The 19737-nt window shown below is 38.2% G+C and overlaps 3 protein-coding genes across 8 annotated transcripts in view; 2 read left to right on the plus strand and 1 right to left on the minus strand.

The window, feature by feature from the left end:
* Positions 1–14050, plus strand: part of LOC108607872 (stathmin) — a 50976-nt gene extending 36926 nt beyond the window's left edge. For 2 of the 6 annotated variants that reach the window (XM_017998970.1, XM_017998969.1), the window contains 5 exons: positions 12615–12784; positions 12841–13026; positions 13085–13231; positions 13383–13538; positions 13717–14050. In XM_017998970.1, the coding sequence (XP_017854459.1) occupies positions 12615–12784; positions 12841–13026; positions 13085–13231; positions 13383–13538; positions 13717–13803 (746 nt within the window). In that variant the 3' untranslated portion in view covers positions 13804–14050. Of the gene's footprint in view, positions 1–5289; positions 5327–10580; positions 11055–12614; positions 12785–12840; positions 13027–13084; positions 13232–13382; positions 13539–13716 lie in introns of those variants that run through there. The other 4 variants (XM_017998971.2, XM_017998967.2, XM_017998968.2 and 1 more) reach the window with 4 other exon arrangements.
* On the plus strand, positions 7956–10000 carry LOC108607874 (E3 ubiquitin-protein ligase KCMF1). Its single transcript, XM_017998974.2, has 2 exons — positions 7956–8245; positions 8305–10000. Exon 2 carries the CDS (start codon positions 8307–8309, stop codon positions 9543–9545), a length of 1239 nt encoding a protein of 412 aa, XP_017854463.2. The 5' UTR covers positions 7956–8245; positions 8305–8306; the 3' UTR covers positions 9546–10000.
* A 1483-nt stretch (positions 14051–15533) lies between the features above and the next one.
* Positions 15534–17458, minus strand: LOC108597019 (telomerase Cajal body protein 1 homolog). Its single transcript, XM_017983303.2, has 4 exons — positions 17391–17458; positions 16594–17335; positions 16343–16531; positions 15534–16289 (listed from the first exon to the last, which is right to left on the minus strand). The coding sequence occupies exons 1-4, from the start codon at positions 17398–17400 to the stop codon at positions 15614–15616; spliced, it is 1617 nt and encodes a 538-aa protein (XP_017838792.2). The 5' UTR covers positions 17401–17458; the 3' UTR covers positions 15534–15613.
* Between the last annotated feature and the right edge of the window lie 2279 nt (positions 17459–19737).

Consider the following 19737-nt stretch of genomic DNA (forward strand, 5'->3'; position numbering starts at 1 on the left):
AGAAGCAGTTAAAGTTAATCTGCTATCAATTGATAAATTGATTAATGCATAATTATTCAGCAAGATTAATTCAGCGTACTAAATTAGCTTGCATTTACTTATATATAAATACAACTAATTAAATTAAATTTAATTCATATTGGCTTTCTGCTATATTAGCTTAACTAAAGCTAAAGATCACTTGATCGAATGATTTGTAATTAGATTATTGTGTTTTTACGTTTTATTATTACATATGTTTTACATCAAGGACTCTAATACGAGTTTAAATGAATTATTTTTATTTATCAATTTACTGTGAGCTATTGAAAGTTATCTGGAATCGTATTGTTGCCCCTTTAGGAATGCAGGGTTTTATCAAATTCGGCACTCTGTAGAATTTGCCGCATGTCAATAGCGAATTTCTTTTGCATCATGCTTTCATGTGGCAACAATTGCTTTTTGCAGCCTGATAAACATCATACTCAGCGCAGGACATGTTGTATATAACAACAACACAACAACAATAACTCTGAGGGGCTGGCTGGCTGGCTCCGTGCTGGTTGGATGTATAACAAAAACTTAAATGCAATGAGAAGCGGCAGAGCAACAAAATTTCATTGTAGCAGCGCATTTTGAATGACGTCGCAGCGGCGCAGGCGGATGCGCATTAATGCCACAGACAGTGGCAAGCTAGAGCCACAAACAGAGTGTTGCTGTTGCTGTTGCAGCTGCAAGCATTAAAAATGTCACTGACATTTCAACGACACAACATTTCACACCTCCCCACACCCCACTCCACTCCACCACCTCATTGTGTCTGCTGGCGAGCATAATTTTAAACTAACATGCGGGAATATGTTAAGTGTAAAACTCTGTGCCTGGACCCAGACGAGACTCGACTCGACTCAACTCGACTGGACGTCTGATTAACTGTCAAGACGACTCTTGGCATAAAATAGAAATTACTTATGCGCCAGCAGCAACAGCAGCAGCAGATTAAAGTGAATTTGTAGTAGCTGCTGGCTTGTTAACTTAAATAGAATAGAGTTGAGAGTAAATTACTTTTAAGCGCAGTCAAGTGCAAAAATGGTAATTGTTCATAGCCAAGTAGTAAAAGCTTTGTGAGTTACCAAATGCAAAAGAGTCTCTAAAAATAAAATGCGTAGTTTAGTTGAATACAAGGCAAAGCTTAAAAGATTTAATTCAGTTAAATATATATTTTCAAAATGTTAGCAAGTTCATTTTATATATAGAAAGTAATGTGGAGATTGGATTTATTATATTCCAATTTTAAAGTGAGTAGCAAGCATGAATTTTGAAATTTCTGCAATTTATTTAAAAGCTAAAATAAAATATTAAAGTAGCTAAGCAAGCGGAGCGAAATATGTTAAATATTTGATGTAATTATAACTTTAAAAAATATTTTAAAATGTTTAGCATAACTCTAAAATCAGTTCAAAGTCGTAGAGTCGCTTTTAAGTTGATTTGAAATTCTGCGGCAGCAGCAGTAAATACTAATTATAATTAATTATTTGGAATTTAAGTCTTTGCTTCTTTTGCTGTCTTTAAGTGTTAAGCGTCTAAGCTAAGAAACATTTTTCCACTTCAAAGCATTTTTAATGGCAGCAGCTTAAGCACTTTCCACAAATTCTATGCCAATGTTTTTAAATTTAAAAAATAGTATTACTAAAGAAATGCAAGCAGGCATAACAAACCAACGATTTAAACTTTAAAGAGCGTTCTCAGGTATGCGAATATATTCAAAAAAATATATAGAAGATAGGCAAGTGAACTGGGCTGGGCATTGAGTAAGAATGCATAACAAATCACGGAAGCTAATTAGCTATGCAAAGGGGCAGCCAAAAAGTTGAAGAACAAAGGCGAGCAAAGCAAACAAACAACAGTAAACAGCGCACATGCAACAAAAAAAAAAAAACAATAACAAAAGCAATGACGAGAGCTGCGTCAAGTGCAAAAAGGAAGTTTATTATTATTTGCTACAGTTAACAACACAAAAAGCCCGCATATACTAAAAAGAGAAAAGAGTGAGGGGAAAAATAAAATTCAACGTTTGCCATTTGTATGGCCCGTATGCTGGCCGCGTCTGCTTATATTAAATACACTGCAAAAAATAGTGTACATTAGTTACAGCAAGCTGTTAAAGCTTTTCAATTTATATAGAGTATTTAAAGTGACTTTATTAGCTTTGGCTTCATTTAAATGCAATACACACACAAACACACGCGAGCATAAGCTGTGGGCGTGTCAGCCGCGCCCGCCCTTTTGGAAGCTGCCACCAAATAATTGCTGACTGCGCACATGTGTTGCATAAAACGAAATCCGAAAACAAAGCGAAGCAGCAGCAGCAACCAAAGCACACTTGAAACTTACTGGCGCTTAATGAACGAAGCGTCGCAGCTCTGCTTTGGCTTTGCTTGCCGCTTGCTGTGGCACAAAGAATAGAAACGTAATTATTTTTGTATGTGACGCCGGCGGTGAAGCATTGATAAATAAAAATATGTGAAAGCAAAAGCTTAAGAAAGCTTAAGCAGCGAATATGCAAAGCAAAATTAAAAGCAGAAGCTGCAAATAATAAAAGAAGAAGCGGCGTTAGATTACTGAACTGTAAGATAATGAAAACTATTGTAATATTTCATTCAAATTTGATGATTTGATATGCAAAATTATTATGGCATAGAACTTATAATTGAATATAGAATATAGTGTGAGAAATTTCAATTAAATTTTTTAATCTGCGCAGAATGTTAAGCAATACAAAATTCGAATAAAGAAAAAATTCTGCACACTTTTATAAAAAATGTAAATTTTTCTATGTCGCCTGTTTTATTCTTAAAATTTATAATCTGCAGTTTGTGCTTAAATAAATTTCCATTATTAATTATTAAAACAAAATTTAAAAAGTTATGATCTGATCTACATATGTTTTGATCTAAGACAATTCAAAAAACCGCGCAGCATTAGAATAGAATAGAATTATTCTTCTACGTTTTGTAAACTTATAACTCATATATGCAATATAAATTGCTTCAAAACTGTGCCTAGTATAGTGAGAACTATGCTATTATTATTATCATATTATTTTTGCATATCTTGCTTATTTGCCATGGCTGCTAAAATTATAAATTCCTGCATAGTACAGTGTGCACTAAATGTCTGCAACCACAGGCAGCGCCGCTTGTTGTGTTTCCCAAGCTAAAAGTTTATTGACTTGTGCTAACAACCGGGTTGACCTCTTGCGGAACTTTCCTTAGACGCTTAGCAGCAGTAAAAATAACACCAAATGTAAACTGCTTTACAATTACAGCAACAACAAAATCAATCAACAACAAAATCAATAGTGCAGTAGCCTTTGCTATAAAAACAGCTCGATATATAGTTGGTCGGCAGGTTAGTTGCATTTCCAAGGTGATAAACTACAGACTTGAGTTCTCTGCTTGGGTCGGGTCATTTACCAAGCCGAGCAAGTTGCGCTGCTTTTGCCGTATCGCGAAAATAAAATAAACACGTCACGACACTGCGTCATTTGCAGTTGCTGTAATGCGATAGCTTGTCGGCTACTTAGCACACCATATCATGCTATATATATATAGTAAATTCGTATGCAAGAGCAGGAGGCACTGGGTCCACTTTGCCTGCCTGTCTGGCCCAAGGCGCCAGGCTTCATTTGGCGACGACGTTGCGCACAGTTGGACATGCCAACAGCAGATACGAGACCCGATACAGTGGAACAATTTCTGTGCAGCACGTGCAGCTCAACATTTGCTTACGTAATTGGCCAGCAAATGACATTAGTAGAAATTAAGCTGCAGGCATTGTTATTAAATTTAATAGTCAACAAGCAACAGCAGTTAATAACTAAGTTTAGTATTTTATGTTTGAATATTTAATTATGCTGTTATAACAAACTAATCTAAATGCTAGGCCAGGTTAGTTAATTATTATTATTATTTAGTAAATTAATTTACATTTATTGCTTACTGTCACGTTAGTTTCCTGCTCATAGCAGCTACTCTTATGATCAGCAGTATTTATTAAAAATATGTAATGCTATATTTAATATGCTAACAAATAGTTAAACTTAATTCAAGTTAGTTGCAACAATATTGCAATTTTACATTTTGCAGTCTCGTTTTTTTTTTTGCATAGAGCGCAAGTGTGAGCGAACTTTTTATCCAAACTGTCTGTAACTTTAGTTTGAACAAGTCCCAAGTGCCACATTTTGGTTTCTTTTGAGAGTTGTTCCTATTTTTTGTTGCCTACTTTTGCGCGCTGTCTTGGTTATTTTGTTATCTTTGCCTGCATTGTGCTTAAAAGTTTGCCGTTACTTTCGCACTTCAAAACTGCAGCAAATGTTGCAGCTGCAAAAATATAAATATGTTTTATTAGCTTAAGTGCAGCAGCTGGCAAACAGCATTAAGCATTAAGTAACATTTTGCATATCAAAATATTTTCATAACTAATTGTCTTCTCTCTCTGTTTCTTTACAGGTAAGTTACTCAAGCCCAATTGATTGTCAATTTGTCTGCCACACGCGTAAGCTGAAAAAACAAACGCGCATTTGCACTCAATGAATCATCGACAGCAGCAGAGTTTACGACTCAACACAGAAAAAAAAGTCGCTCAGCGAAAGCGGCAAATCCATTAAAAGCAGCAGCATTTTTTCTTTGCCAGCAGCTTTGCAGCTTTTAGCTGCTGTTTACTGCCAGTTCGGGTTTGTGGCCATTTCCCACGTGCAACATGTCGTATGTGTGATGTAGTTTTTGCCGCCGCCTCGCTTTGCTTGTGGCAAGCCAATCAATGACAAGTGGCTGCAAGTCACGTACTGTGTGCAAAAAGGTTATGCGGCCCAGACAGGCAAAAGCTGCAAGGCTTACAATGGCATTAATCCAAGGGGCGTGGCAGAGCAAATTTCAGAATTTTTGGAAAGTCTGTAGAGTAACTTCTTTTATCGCTATATGCAAGTTTTTAGTTTATAAAATTTATGCGCCAAAGTTTTGCTGAACTGAACTGACTCATCAGCTGCTCGGTCAGTCCAAAGCAAATTAGAGGCACACAGACACGACTTGCCCCTTTTTGCAGCCGCTTGCCAAAAACTATGCAGCACGACAAAAATTAAAACTACAAACATACATTGCATGTATGTTAGCCTAAACGGCTTTCTATGCTTTTTGCCTTTTTGTCGCATTTGCTCTGTTTGTCGCTTTGGGCAACATCAGTCAGTCACTCACTCAGTTCAGTTGGTTAGCGAATTTCTGCGCGTCAACAGCTACGCGAGTTGTCAAAAATAAAAAATTTATAAAAATGGTGGCCATCAATTCAAGCTGTAAGTAACAATAGACAAAAAGTTACGCCCTTTGCTGCAATTAACGCTCCAAACTCAACTGTCAGTGGAGTCTGCAAACTTGAAAAGGAATTTCTGTAATTGAATTTTGGCGACAAAAAATGTCTCGCCAATTATTTGTTAATTGACATGCATGACACACCCTACTCTCTACGTCTGCTGCTCTGCTGCCAAGAAGTTACATGTGTCTGTGTGTCTGGCTGGCTCTCAGGCCATGCGAGTCAACATATAATTTAATTAAATGCAAATTAAAATGCTTTTATGCATAGCACAGCAAAAAACTTATGGATATTTCATGGCCTTCACACACACACACACACACACACACGCATACATGTACATATTCATTGTTTTTTGTGTGCCGCAGCTTCTGCTGAGTGGTAATAATTATTGAGATAAAGCTATTACGAGCAAAGGCGCTCTGGCTGCTGCTGCTTCTTCTGCTGCTTTATTGTTGGTGTTGGTAATAAAAGTTTTTGCTGAAATTGTTACATTTTCGGGCAAATGTTTGCAAGATACGCTAAAACTCATCAGCTGAGTGCAACTATTAGCACTAAAAGCAAAACTGAGTAGAGTTTTTAATGAAATAAATGAGATGCTTAAGCGCATTTTGCTGTAGAATTGTAATTGAACGCGTTAAGTTTATTTAAAACTTAAATTGCGAGCTACAAGCTGCTATGCATATCGATAGTATCGATAAACACAGTTGTTGTTGAGTAAGGCTATAAAAAACAATACAGTGTTTAAAAATTAACGCTTTATTCAGTTGCAACAATTGTATAAAGCTTTAATTGTGTGCAAGTATACGACGCAGCTTGGTTGTGTATATCGATGGTATCGCTCAGAACTATTCATAATAAATCAAATAAGAATGAGAGCTTTAGGGAATCTTAAGCGAATTTATAAAAGAATTGTAATTAATTAAAAGCGTATAGCATATTTAAAACTTCAATTAAATGAGCAGTTACATGTTGCGGCGTATATCGATAGTATCGATAACAACTATTGCTATTGAGAGTGAAAGCTTAAACGAATTATACAATAAAATAAATTGTAAATAATTAAAGCGTACTTAAATCAGAGTATAAGAAGTCATATAAGTTATCGATTGTATCGATAGTGCTAGAGCACAAATTTAAAACGTAATATTTTATTCAATTGTTACACATGTATGCGTGTCCATTTCAGATCATTCATGTGTCTAATTGGTCAATTCAAACCTCTGTTATTAACAAAGCCATTAAATCCTTTGGCTCGCAGCACTCTTTAATTTTATTTCTTTGTTTTTTTTTTGTTTGTGGTCCATTTAGGTGTATGTAATTGAGTATCTCTGGGCATGACTTTATTTGTATGTATGTGTGTGTGTGGGCGTGTATTTGGTGATTTGCCCTTTGGCTTTTTGCAAGGCCAGGCAAGAGGACTCAAATCAGCTTTCAGCTGAGCCCACACACAACTGACAAATCGCTTCAGCTGTCATAAGCAGATTTTAGGGCGAGGCTTTGGGTCAACATGATGCCCAAAAGGCTTCAATGTGTGTGTGTGTGGGTTTTGTAATTAATGTAAATCATGTCATCAACACTTTGTCAGCTTACTTCAATTAAAATCATTTTGCAATTTATAGCAAATTCCAAAGCAACATTTAACGTGAGTGTATAAACCTATTTTATTTTCTAATTAAAAGCTTAATATGTCAACAGCGCTGTTTTCAACACTCAGATAGAAAACAAACTGCAAACTTAGCAAAGGGCCAACAATTTTTTCATTTATTTTAATTGAGGTCAACTTTTTATGTTAGCTGCATTTTACAGCAAACTTAGCCCATATCTTATCGATAATTAATGACTAAACACACAGACACAACACACGCACACACACACACACACACCCCAGCTTCCCACAGCTGTTCACATGCTGCCCTAAATAGTTGCAGAATTTTTAGCGTCAGCAACTTTTAAATTGTTGCTTATGGGCATAGAGTGCAATGAATACTGCAAACAACTGTTTACAAAAACATTTAGCAACACTGTTTATCTAAAGTTATGACCATTTTAAAATTAGAATCTTAATTGGGAAGAAGAGCTGGTTAAGTGAACGATATTTGGCTTAAATTTAGCCTCAATTTCAGACTGAATTAGTTTTGAATGCTTTATTATTATTATTTACTCATAACTTTTATTTTTACTTTTAACTTAATTAATCGATTATAATTAAAATCGTTACTTTTTGAACGTGTCTGACTGTTTGCTTAGGCTTCCGAAAAGTTGTGCTCCCATCTCTATTAACGATCGCTAGCTTCAGCTGCAGGGCTGGAAGCAAGAGTTGAGTTGAACTACAGCTGGCTTAAATTTGAATTCTGTTCTCATATTTTGTTTAGCAATGCATATTTGACTTTTCAATTCTTTCCTGAATAAAACGAGTTTGGAAGCATTTATCGATGCATTGAAAATAATCGAAATAATAATCGAGCAGCTTATGTTTGCTCACCACTGTGCCAAAGCAAACGCTGAACTCTGTTTTTTCTAAAATAAAAAGTTTATAACAAATTTAGCAGGCTCAACATTTTGTTATTCAAAGCAAGCTTTGTGTATTTTATTAATCAAAGCAAACTATGAGTTTGGGTTTGAACAATTGCCAATCAAGCAGCAACAAATAAAGTGGAGCGAGCTGTGTAAAACAATAACTAGCGAGCAAGTAAAATAAATAAATCTCAACTGAAAAATATAAATAACAAAAAGCACGAACAATAAACAAAAAGTTGTAATTATTTTGCGAGTTGGCAGCGCCTGCAAAACGTGGAGCAAGAAAAAAGTGAGAAGTGCATTGTGCTCGTCAGCTGAGCTTGCGAATTGAAAGAAAACAAAAGCCACAAGCAGCAGCTGTTTATTAATTATTAATTAAAAAGTGAGTAAATTAAAAAACCTGCCATAGGTTGTGGTCTTAATTTTGTAACTAAACTATAGCAATGGCTGCTGCCAATCATCTGGTGGATCGGCACAATGGCTACGTTTGCTGCAAGTGCAAGCGGGGCAACTTTGTGGGACGTCGCTACAGCTGCTGGGTGTGCCTGGAGTATCAGCTGTGTGGCCGCTGCTACGATGCGGGCGAGCCCTTGCCACAAATGCGGCAGCACAAGTATTTTCATCCCTTAGATGTGCACTATACGCGCAAGGAGTACGAGCTGTACTTTGCTGGCGAGGATTATGTGGAGGCCAATGCGCCGCAGAGCTTCAAGTGCGCGCTCTGCGAGATCTGCGGCTTGACCAGCATACAGCTGTACAAGCATCTCAATCACGAGCATCGCACGCATGCGGATTTCAATGATTACTTTCGCATACTCTATGCGCGCTATGAGGCCTATGGCTCGGCTATGCGCGCCGTCAATGGCGCAACTCCAGCGCTGGGCGATATTTCGCTGCAGCGTCAGTGGCAATTGCGGCAGCTGCAAGGCTCCTCCTCCTCCTCCTCGCTGCTGGATACGAGCGTCAACTTTCGCGATGCACTGCAGCAAACGCGACTGCGGCGAGAGGCGCTGCTGGAGCAGCGTGCACTCAATGTGCTCACCGAGTGGACAGCCAATGGCGCACAGCATTTGAGCTATCAGGATCGCATGAATATCCACACGAGTCTGCTGCAGCAGCAGCAGCAGCAAACAGCTGTGGTACGTCCACTTGGCACATCGTTGCGCCCTCAAAAGTTAAGCATTCGTCTGCCCAGATCCAGCGTCTCCATGCCACAAAGTCAAAACTTGGCAGTGCGTTGTCGCAATGCTGAGGAAGCTTGGGCCAACTACTATGCAGCGCATCAGCAGCTGCATGCCAACAATCAGCTGTTTAACAACTACAACTATGCTGATGTAGCTTGTGGCATGCCGCAGCAGCAGCAGCAGCAACAGACGGCAGCGTTGCCAGCTGAGCAATCAGCTGAGCCACTGCACAGATTTCTATGCCTGCAATTTCGACAGCAGCAGCAGCAGCAACCAGCAGCACAATTGACTAAGCCGCAGGCAGCGAACTCACGTCGCTGCTTCATTGAAGCTTTACTCTGCTCCATGCTCTCAGATGCGCAGCTGCTGCAAATTAAGCTGCAGCCAAACAAACTGCAGCTACAGCCTAAGCCAAAGCTCAGCCTAGCAGCTGCCAAAGCGCAACTTGCTGCAGAGCCGCCAACTGCTGCCGGCTTGCTGCTGCTGTTGCTGCTATAAAGCCCGCCTCAGATCTAATGGATCGCTTCTATAGAGGCCTGGACAACTACAACAATTGGCTTAGCGAGTTTGCTGCCAAAAAGCGCTCCGGCGGCAGCTTGGCCCCAGCTCTACCCGATTGTCTCTTGCAGTGCTCAAACGAACCCATGGTGAACCTGAAATTCGATGCTGATGGCGATACAGATGATGGCAGTGCCGCCAGCGTTAAGAGTGAAGAACGCAGCATTGTTAAGCCCTCAACAGAGCAGCCAGCTGAGCAGCAGGAAATAGAACTGGGTGAATCGGCTGGCGAGGAGCTGGAGGAAGAGGAAGAGTATGAAGATGCTTCGGAAAGTGAAACATCAGATTCGACAATTGCCATGCTGATCAGCGAAATTGATCACATTTATGGTTATTAAGCGAATTGTTTAAACATAATAAACTATGCTCGATCAGTGTTGAGTAACGTAACATAATTGCATTGAGCTTAAAGCAAAGCGTGCTCTAGTGTGTTCGCTCTCATCTTGCTTTGAGATTAGCATTTTAGAGGTTATGTTCAAAGCAAAGTGTGCTCTTCTCTCTTATGACTGCCAACTTTTGATCATGGAAAAAGGCTAACTCGGAGAAAGGAAAAAAGCTGGAGTGTAAATGTGGAAAAAGTGAAGTCTGCGACTGCTTATGACACAAGGCTATTCTACTCTCAATCATTTTTTTGCATCAAGTTGGCAGCGCTGTCTCACATGTAAGCTCAGCTCTCAATCTTGAATAGAAATACAATTTCCAAAGGCTTTGCTTTGCTTTTCTAATAGATATAAATAAAGCATAAAGTTTCGATAGTGTTGGCTAATGAGCAAGCGAATTCTCTTCTCACTCTCTCTCTTTCTTATTGAGAAGTAAAATTTCCCTTTGTACCATTTTCAACTTGAGCTTGCAACTTTTTTTTTTTTGAATCAAGTTGGCAGCGCTGTTTGAAAGTAACGTCAGCTCTCGTTTCGAATTTCATTGTTCATATTCTGTGTTCAGTCTATAGAGCGTATCAGAAAGAAAAGTCTATAAAATATATTAGTTTGAAAAGTTATTTTCCAAGAGTCATTTGTCTTTGATATCAACGCTCAAGTCCTTAAGCCGATGCATAGCAAGTGTCTGGGGCTGTGCCGCTGAGGGCGAACTGGGTCGGCCGTTACGAGTGCGTTGTCTGTGGCGCCGCTGTGACCTATTGTGGCAATTGTTATGATGCGGAGAGCAGCATGAAGCCAACGCCAACGCCAAACGACCACACGCCAGGGCACAAGTACTATCATCCCATGAAAGTCATATTCAATCAATTGTATTTCGAGCTGTACTTCTCGGGCGAGCAGCTCGATGTGTGCGGCGAGGCGCCTCAGAGCTACAAGTGCGCCTTTTGCCTGGAGCGTGGCTTCACCGCCGAGACGCTGCAGCTGCATATTGTGGTCCAGCATCAGAGCCATGCGGATGCGCCCGCTCTGTTGGCCATACTCAAGCAAATGGCGCTGGCTTGGCATGAGAAATGTAAGTAAGCTTAATGGAGCGGCAGAACGTGCTAAGCGCTTCGCTTCGCTCCTTTGCCACTTTAGCAAATTGCTTGCCAACTTAAAAGGGTTCGCCCATCATGCAAATCGCTTCAGCAGCAGCAGCAGCAGCTGCTCCAAAGTAAAGGTGGCAACAACACCGCCCCCCTTAAAGTTATTTCGTTCTGATTTTGATTGTGATTGACTTCTAAGCAAGGCAAATTATGTGTCAACAAATATCATCAGCATTTCCTTTGACTTTTTCGCGTCGTTTGTTGTTGTCACAACAAATTTTCCACTTCATTTGAGCTTCAGTTTTCTCTGTTTAGGCTCGAGCTGTAGTCAGCTGTCCAGTTTGTGATTGGCCCTCCGCCCGCTCCTGCCCCCGTCCCACACTCTTGTACTTCTGTTCAGCTTGTTATGTTTCGCTTACATTTGCAATTCTTATGTGGGTGACTTTTTGTTGTGGGGTTTCTCAGATTGCTTGCTACAGATACATACATTGATATATTTGTGTGTGTGGTACACCAGGGTGAGAATTTATGGAGATTATTTATTTGTGGGGTTAGTTTGAAGGCAAAATATAATGCTCCTATACATATCAGTTGTCTTAATCTTTTTATTTCAAAATCAATGACAACATTTTTGGCTTTATCTTTCATTTATTAAACAGACGTACATATATTGAAGAAAATTCAAGTCTGAAAATATATATACGATGCAAAAGTTGAGAATGTCTGAAACATTTAAAAATTGATTGTCGTATATTCTACAATTAATAACTTTAATAATATATTTTTATGCTTTTCCATTTTCTTACAATTATTTTTTTATTGATATCTTCTTCAATTAAATTGTTGTGCATTTTATAGTAAACTTTATTAGTTGCTTCGAACATTTTCTTTCAAATCATTTTCATCTTTTGTTATAATAAATTTTAAATATTTTATGCTTTTCTTCGCTTCATTTATTTGAATTCTTGCTTTGTGATCTCTCTTGTGATTAAAAATTGTTTGCTTTATTATTTCGCATAAATATTTCATTTGCACTTATAAAATGAACTTTTTGGTGAATTTTTATATTGCAATTGTTAAGGGATTACTTTTGCTGCTGCTGTTGTCGTTTATTTTCTGTTGCCATGTCCTTGTGCATTTTTGCGCGTATACTTAATATGATGCATGGCATATGAAAAGTGTGAAAATGCGCGTTGAATGCAACGGCGCCTGCCCATTAATCAAAGTTGAACTTAAAAAATAAAGAAAATGTGCAAAACCGCAGGCGGGCCAAGAGTTAATGTATTGCAAAAAATGTATTATCGATTGCAATCAAAGTATGCAGCAAGCTGCTGCTGGTGCTGCTGCTTGTGCTGGCGGCGACGATGTTGCTCTGCTGGTGGCTGCTGTGCTGTTGATAAAGTGTAAAGTGACGTCATCTGCTTAGGGGTGAAATTACCCCAAACTATTTGCAACACACCCCCCCACACCACACATAAATTGCATACCATACACGTATATATATCGAATTACTAACCGGGGTGCACCATATCTGGTTTGCTTTGCAGCCACTGAGATTCGCTGCCAGGAGAAGTCGCGCGGCGGTTTGAGCTATGAGGTCATACTGGCCGAGCCGGCACCCAATGTGGCAGTGCCCAAGCGCCCCGTCACTCCGGGCAAGAATGTGAGCGCTGAGGAAATTGAGCAGAAGCTCAAGGCAGCCGAGGAGCGACGTGTGGTGAGTACAGAATGCGTTAAGTTTAGTGGGCATGTTTTGTTAATTTGCATTTGCAGTCTTTGGAGGCCAGAAAGATGGCTGAGATTTCGATTAAGCTGGCCAAGGTTGAGGAGGCTACACGCAAAAAGGATGAGATTACAAATGAGTTCATCACTCAGACCAAGGAGCAGCTGGAGAGCAAAATGGAGACTCATGTGGAGAAGCGTGAGGCGATTATCAGCGATATGAAGGAGAAGCTAAAGGTTGCTACCTTGCAATTCATTAATTTTATTTTTTCTAACTCTTTGCTTGCTCTATTAGATTCATGCTCAGGAGATTGAGAAAACGCGCGAGACTTTGGAGCAGCAGAAGGCCAATGAGCAAAAGGCCATTGAGGAGAAATTGAAGACCGCTCAGGCCTTGCGTGATGAGAACATTAAGAAGATGTTGGATCGTCTCAAGGAGCACGTAAGTCCAACTAACAACTCTTTGTAGCCTTAGCTTTAGTTGCGTTGCGTTGCTAACCAATCATTTATAGCTTATGTCTGTCTTCTTCATTCAAAACTACATATTGTATATAGTTTGTTGATTTGTTCATATGTTTGTTTTTCTCATTTAGAACACAATCAAAATTGCTGAAATCAAATCGCAGGTCAATCAATTGGAAAATCAAAAGCTCGAGGAGAAAGCGCGCATTATTGAAAACAAATTGTTCACCGCCGAGCAGAACCGCGAAAAGGAATTGCTCAAGAAAATTGAGAAAGTTCAGAAACTTGTACGTTTTACTCACCAACCAACAACAAAACAAAACAAAAAAAAAAGAAGCAAACTGCTGGTTTTTAGTTCATTTAACTCTTTTGCCAAATTGTTGCATTTTGCCATTGCCTGCTGTTCATTTGTAGCAGAACCATTGAAACTTGGCTTTTGTTTATAATTATATGTTTTAATTGCAGGAGCGTCGTGCTGAGGTCGTGCGTCAGAACAAGGCGCAGAGCCAGGATATGGATGGACAGCAGAATGCCATTGCCTCATCGGGTTAAGCACGTAGAGCGTGATCTCTAAACTCTGATAAAAAGAAAAGCTTACAATACAACAACAACTACAAATACAACAGCAACAAATACAACACATATTTAAGCAAATATATTTAAGCAACCAACAAAACGATTTGCTTCAAAAATTTCAAGTATTATACGAAAAGAAAAACAACAAAAAACATTTGCTGAGCAACAAAGGCAGCGGCTATAGAACAGCAGGCAGAAAAATAAAATCAACAACTACAACAAATATAAACAACAAGAACAACACTAATACATTTAAACTCAAACTCTTACAAAAAACACTAAGAAATTGCTTACTGCAAATTAATGAAGAATACATTTATATATATGCGATCAAGTCAGATTTTATACAAACAATTAATTGGTTTACTTTAATTTTTGTTTTGCAAATTGTTTATGTGAAAGTTTCTGTCACTCTTGTGTTTTAATTTTTGTTTTTTGATATAAATTTATGGTATCCATAATAATGCATAATGCTACTAGCTCATAAAAATATCAAATTAATAAAGATGTATTTCGATTAATTTGCAGCGCAGTTTTCAATCAAAACTAAATGCCATATGAATTGTATTTTTTTAAATTGTGTATGCCTGTCGTTTCCATATGCTTTGCTTAAAAAAAAAAACAAATAAAACATTATTTTTAATATACATATTTATGATTTAACATTAATTTTGATTTATTAACATAAAGTTTGACAACTAACATTAACATTTTTATATAAGTTTGCATTTTCTATATATACAAATAAATGTCAAACACAAAAAACACACAAAAAAAAAAACTACAAAAAAAGCTTATAAAACTAAATAAAAAATCCATACAAAGTAAAACAAAACACAACATTTTTGTTTCATTTACACAACCAACAAAACAAATATGCAACACACACTTTAGGCATTAATATACAAACTACCAACAAAAAAGGATATATATTAAAACAAAAAAAAAGCTAAAAAAAAATATATATAAATAAATTAAAATAAAGTGCATATTTTGTCTAACGTCAAGTTATATTTAGAGCAAGACGCTGGCGCAGATTTTTGGCCGCTATAATAATACGGACTAAACGAAATTTATTGGTATTGGAACAATGTGGGGGAATGAATGAATTTTTTTAGGCAAATTTTTGCAGCAGCTGCGTAAACTTTTTTCCAGTTTTATTTGCAACAAATTTAGCTTAAATTTAAATTCACATATACCGTTATAAATGTGTATTACTGTAATTTAACTAACGCTACTATATAAACATACATAAACAATTGAAAACTAAACAAACAAACAAACACACGCACAGACCCCAGACATACCTTTAAACAAAACTCCTCAAACAAACAAACGCAAACACATCAATACAATTGATACAAACGCTTCGATATTTACTCAATTTACTATATAACAACATTATATATATACACAAATCTATATGTATGAGTATATAACCAATAACCAACGAACATATAATATGGAAACCTTTTTGTATGCGCAATGTGTGTAAATCCAAAATCAATATACTCTAAAGTAAATGTTCTCACTTAAAAAAGCAAAATATTAAAAAATAAAAAAATGCAGCTACTCTTAATTGTTTTTCTAGGTTCACGCAGAACTTAAAACCTAAGTTTATAATAATAAATAAAATTGAATGACGATAAGCAAAAATACTAATAATGAATGTATCATAAAAATGCGTAATTAAAATAAATGAAATATTTATAATTGGTAAAACAAAATTCATTTTTATTCTCTTCAAGACATAATATACAAATGGAATAACTGGAGGCGAGTCAGCTTAGCTGCCACACCAAAGTAAAAGTACAGCATTCTCATAGAAAATCTTAGTTGGCGGATCTGAATGTTGCTGCTGCGGCAGTTGCTCCTTCTCCTCCGTCTCAATCTCTTGCGTGCCGTTAAGCGTGGCATTGGGCGCAGTATCGCCGGATAGAAAGTGATACTGCCCAGAGCTGGTGGCCAATATGGGCAGATTAGGATGAAAGCTTACACCATTGCAGCAGTCATCATGCAGCGCATATTGTTTTGGCTTACACTGCGAGTTTAGCTGCTGTAGATTCCAAACATTTAAGAAGCCGTTGGTATCACCACTGGCCAGCCAGTTCTGCTGCAAATCGAATTGTATGCGTTGATTGGTGTCCACAGTGCGTTGAAATTCATGCAGTGGCTGCTTATAGTTGCGCATATCCCACTGTAGCAGCTTGGGACACTTGCGTGCACCACTGAACAGTTGCCAGCCACTGGAGCTAGTATCATTTGCATAGCGCAGTTGTGTGATGCCTGCGGTATGCCCGCCCAGCGTAAAGAGCGGTCCCTGTTTGGGTGAAATGCGCAAATCAAAGTGTTGTATATAGCCGCGCCAGTTACCGCAGGTCAACGTCTGTGGATGCTCCCAGGTTTGTGCTATGCAGCTTATTGAAAATTTGACACCGTACTCAACGTAATTGCGGCCAGGCCTAAAGTAAAAGTAATTTGTAAAAGCAGCGCTAAAATTGCATTGGCAGCTTACCTGTTGGTATCAAAAATCTTTATGCAGCGCTTGTAGCCAGCAAAAATCTGTTGGCCATCGTTTGAGAAAGCAAGCGATATAGCTGCTGCTACTTCATCCACTTCATCATAGCCTGCAAAACTGCCGCGCAGGCTGCCATTAAAGGCATCCCACATGTGTATGGGTTCATGCTGTCTGCTGGCCAACCAGCTGCAAATAAATTAAAACAAACTAGTACTCCGAATCCTCGCTCTGTGTCTGTAGCTACTTACAAACATGTCTCTGGCGCTTGGCTGTTCATGCCTGGATACCAAACGCAATCGTAGACGGTGCCACCTTCGGGAATGTGCACTGCTGACTGCAGCGTCGACACAGCGCGTGATTCAGGCACACCACTGGCTTGGTATAGATCCAGCGGCAGCTCCATGACATGCATGCCATCCTGATGCACTGGCAGCAACAAACAAGTGCCATCTGGCGACCAGTAGCAGCCTTTTGTATAATGCTGTGCCTCCATGCTCGATGGCCAGCAACGGCGTCCCAGCTCAATTACCTGGCGATCAAAGTAAGTCAAGCTTGGTATAACTGTACTTGAGTCGCTTTGTTCCAGCTGCTCCACTAGACTGCTCTGCTCACATGTCTGCTCATGCACTGTATCCTCTATGTCTATAACATGTGTGCTATCTTCCATTGCGCTGCTCTGCTCCTCCTCTTCCACCTCCTCCTCATCTACGTCTATGCTTACATCCATGGCGCTTTTGCTTAAATTTATTTCCTTTTGCTTTTTATTAACATTTATAGATATATCCTTAAGCACACTGCGTTGACTAGTATTTTGATCCACTCTTTTTAACTTCAGGCGTTCTTCCTCGCTGAGCGCGAAACTTATTTCTGGCATTGGCGATACGCTTAATTTGCCGCTTGGCGAATCTGCCGGCAAGGTCAGTTCCATGCTATTGAAGCTCACATTCTGGTTAAATAGCGAGGTCTGCTCTAGCTCGCTTATGTTTACAGCTAAAATAGCTTATAATTAGTTATAAGTTTCAATGTTTATTAATATTCAACTTACATTCTTCCATAGCTGCGAAAAGTGTGCCCAACTTTAAGTAAATGCAAAATGCTTTGCGCTCTACAAAATACTGTAAGTTTGATTTTCTTATAATTTACATTTAAGCTAATATTTTGAGATTTTTAAAGTCATTACTTTCGATTTTATAGTTAAATTAATGATATTTGCGCATACAGCACATGAACGGTAAGTAAATACTGTATAATTTAAAATGGCGGGTTAGAGTGTGGCCAAATAATAAGCAAACAAAAATAACACTGAAAACACTAAATAAATTTAACCGTTGTGTCGAAACGGTTATTAGTGTTGAGAAACTGTTGTAAGTGTTAAACAGCGTCTGAAAAGTTGGCGAAATAATTTAAATTAGCAGCCAAAGGAAAGTTAGCTAAACATAACAAATTATTAACATATAAGATTAAGCTAGTACTTATTCTGAACTTGAGTTTAGAACTTTGAAGCCACTCATGCGTCGCAAATTGTGTTGACAAACATTTTTGACTTGTCATTTACGTTTATTGAACTTTAATGCAAAAACTTTTGCTCACTCATCCCCAAGTTAAAGTGAGCGACTAACTGTGCTATATTTGTAGCCATAACTGCAGACAGCTTTGTTTTGTTTTGTATGCTTATAAATATGTTAAACCAAATGTACAAATTTTGTGTAACAACTCAACAACTTTGCAGCCATTTTTGCATGATAATTAGTCAAAAGTTTCTGCTGCGCGTTATTTGCATAATTAAGAGCTTTACAAGCAAATGAGTGCGGATTAACTGAAATTAAAATGACAGGTAACAGAATGAGAACAGAGCTAAGTGCTTATGAATCACACAGACGAAACATTTAAATTCGCAGCAAACTCTTAATTTCAAATTTAAACAAGACTTTTGGCAACTGACTGTGTGCTAATGATGCAGTTTGATTTGCTTATTGACTGAGAGTTTATATATGCTGCTCACGTTTAGCTTAGCCAAGTGTATACTAATTTAAATTGAATGCAATGCGCTGGAGCATTGACACTGCCCTGCCCAATGGGGCTCAACACACTTGCCTACAAGGCTTGAGAAAACAAAAATTTAGATCGCATTACAATATTGTTTATTATTATTATTTTTGGGGGAATCAATTAAGGGCGTGCAGGGCGTGCCCTCGTCTGGCGTCGAGGGAGCATTGCCTGGGGGGAAGGGTGCGAAAACTAGTTTGTCCTTTGGGCGTGTCGCTTGACTTCGCCTTTTGAATTTCGGTGACTGTACGCTTGGCCTTAAGTTTTAATACTTGTTTATGTGGTTGGCATTTGCGGGTTGGAAAAATAGAAATGTATTTATGCTGCACTCTCAGGTCAGAGCCTGGCCAAAAGGCTTTTGTGCGCTGGGCTTGGCCGCTCACCTGGAAAAGTCCCATCCACCGAGACGGGACAGACAGTGGTTGGTTGGTTTTGGTGGGGCCCAAGTAATATTCTAATGAAGTTTTGGTTGGCAGGTCGTAAATTAAAGAGCGCAACCACGTCAAGGATTATTTTTGGCTTGGGCCTGTCATAAAGCACTTTTTTAATCTTTAGCAGCGCCATTGTTGATCTCGCATATTGTCAGCTCAAGAATATATATACGCTTGTACTTGAACTCGCATTTGAAGGCGGCAGACCAAAAAGTCATTTGTGCGCTATTCATGTGGGACTCATTAGATGGAATTTCTTATGCTTGGCAAACTTTGCGACTTGCTGTTTTTTTTTTTTTAGCACAGCTCGGCAAGATTTTCTTTTTCCCTTGGACATTTTTTTGCTATTTTCCTTTTTGTATTTATATTTTTGTGTGTTGTGCATCCTTTTTCAGGCCTGCCTGACAATGAGTCGTGAGTAGAGAGAGAGAGCTATTGGCAAAGCTTTGAGCTTGGGCATTTCTTAAGGATTTTATTTTTGGCCTGAATATTCATGCGGCGGGTTAAGTGGCAAGAGCTTGGCGGGTGTGGGGCAAACATTCACATTTCGTTGTTAGTCAATGGGATGTTTTGCAAATTTTGCTGCATAATTTAGCATAAAATTGTATTTTATTGTCTAGAGACAAATTTAGATTGTTGTCGCGCTTGTTAAATTGATAGTTTTGGAATGAGTGAGGTAGTTAAAGTATTAAGTACTTAGCAGGCTTAAATAAGTGGAATACTCTTTAAAATAATTTAATTTCAAGTTGTTGAAAGTTGGTATTTATTTATTTACTTATTTAAATTTGACTACGAGCAGTCAACGCTAAAATAAAATTATTAAAAAAATATTTTAATGAAATTAAGCTTAGTATTCAACACTAAGTGTTGATTAAATGATTATTTTTATTTTTAACATAAATATTTTATTTTATT

Source organism: Drosophila busckii, chromosome 2L, assembly GCF_011750605.1.
Source record: "Drosophila busckii strain San Diego stock center, stock number 13000-0081.31 chromosome 2L, ASM1175060v1, whole genome shotgun sequence".
In the NCBI taxonomy this organism is placed as follows: domain Eukaryota; kingdom Metazoa; phylum Arthropoda; class Insecta; order Diptera; family Drosophilidae; genus Drosophila; species Drosophila busckii.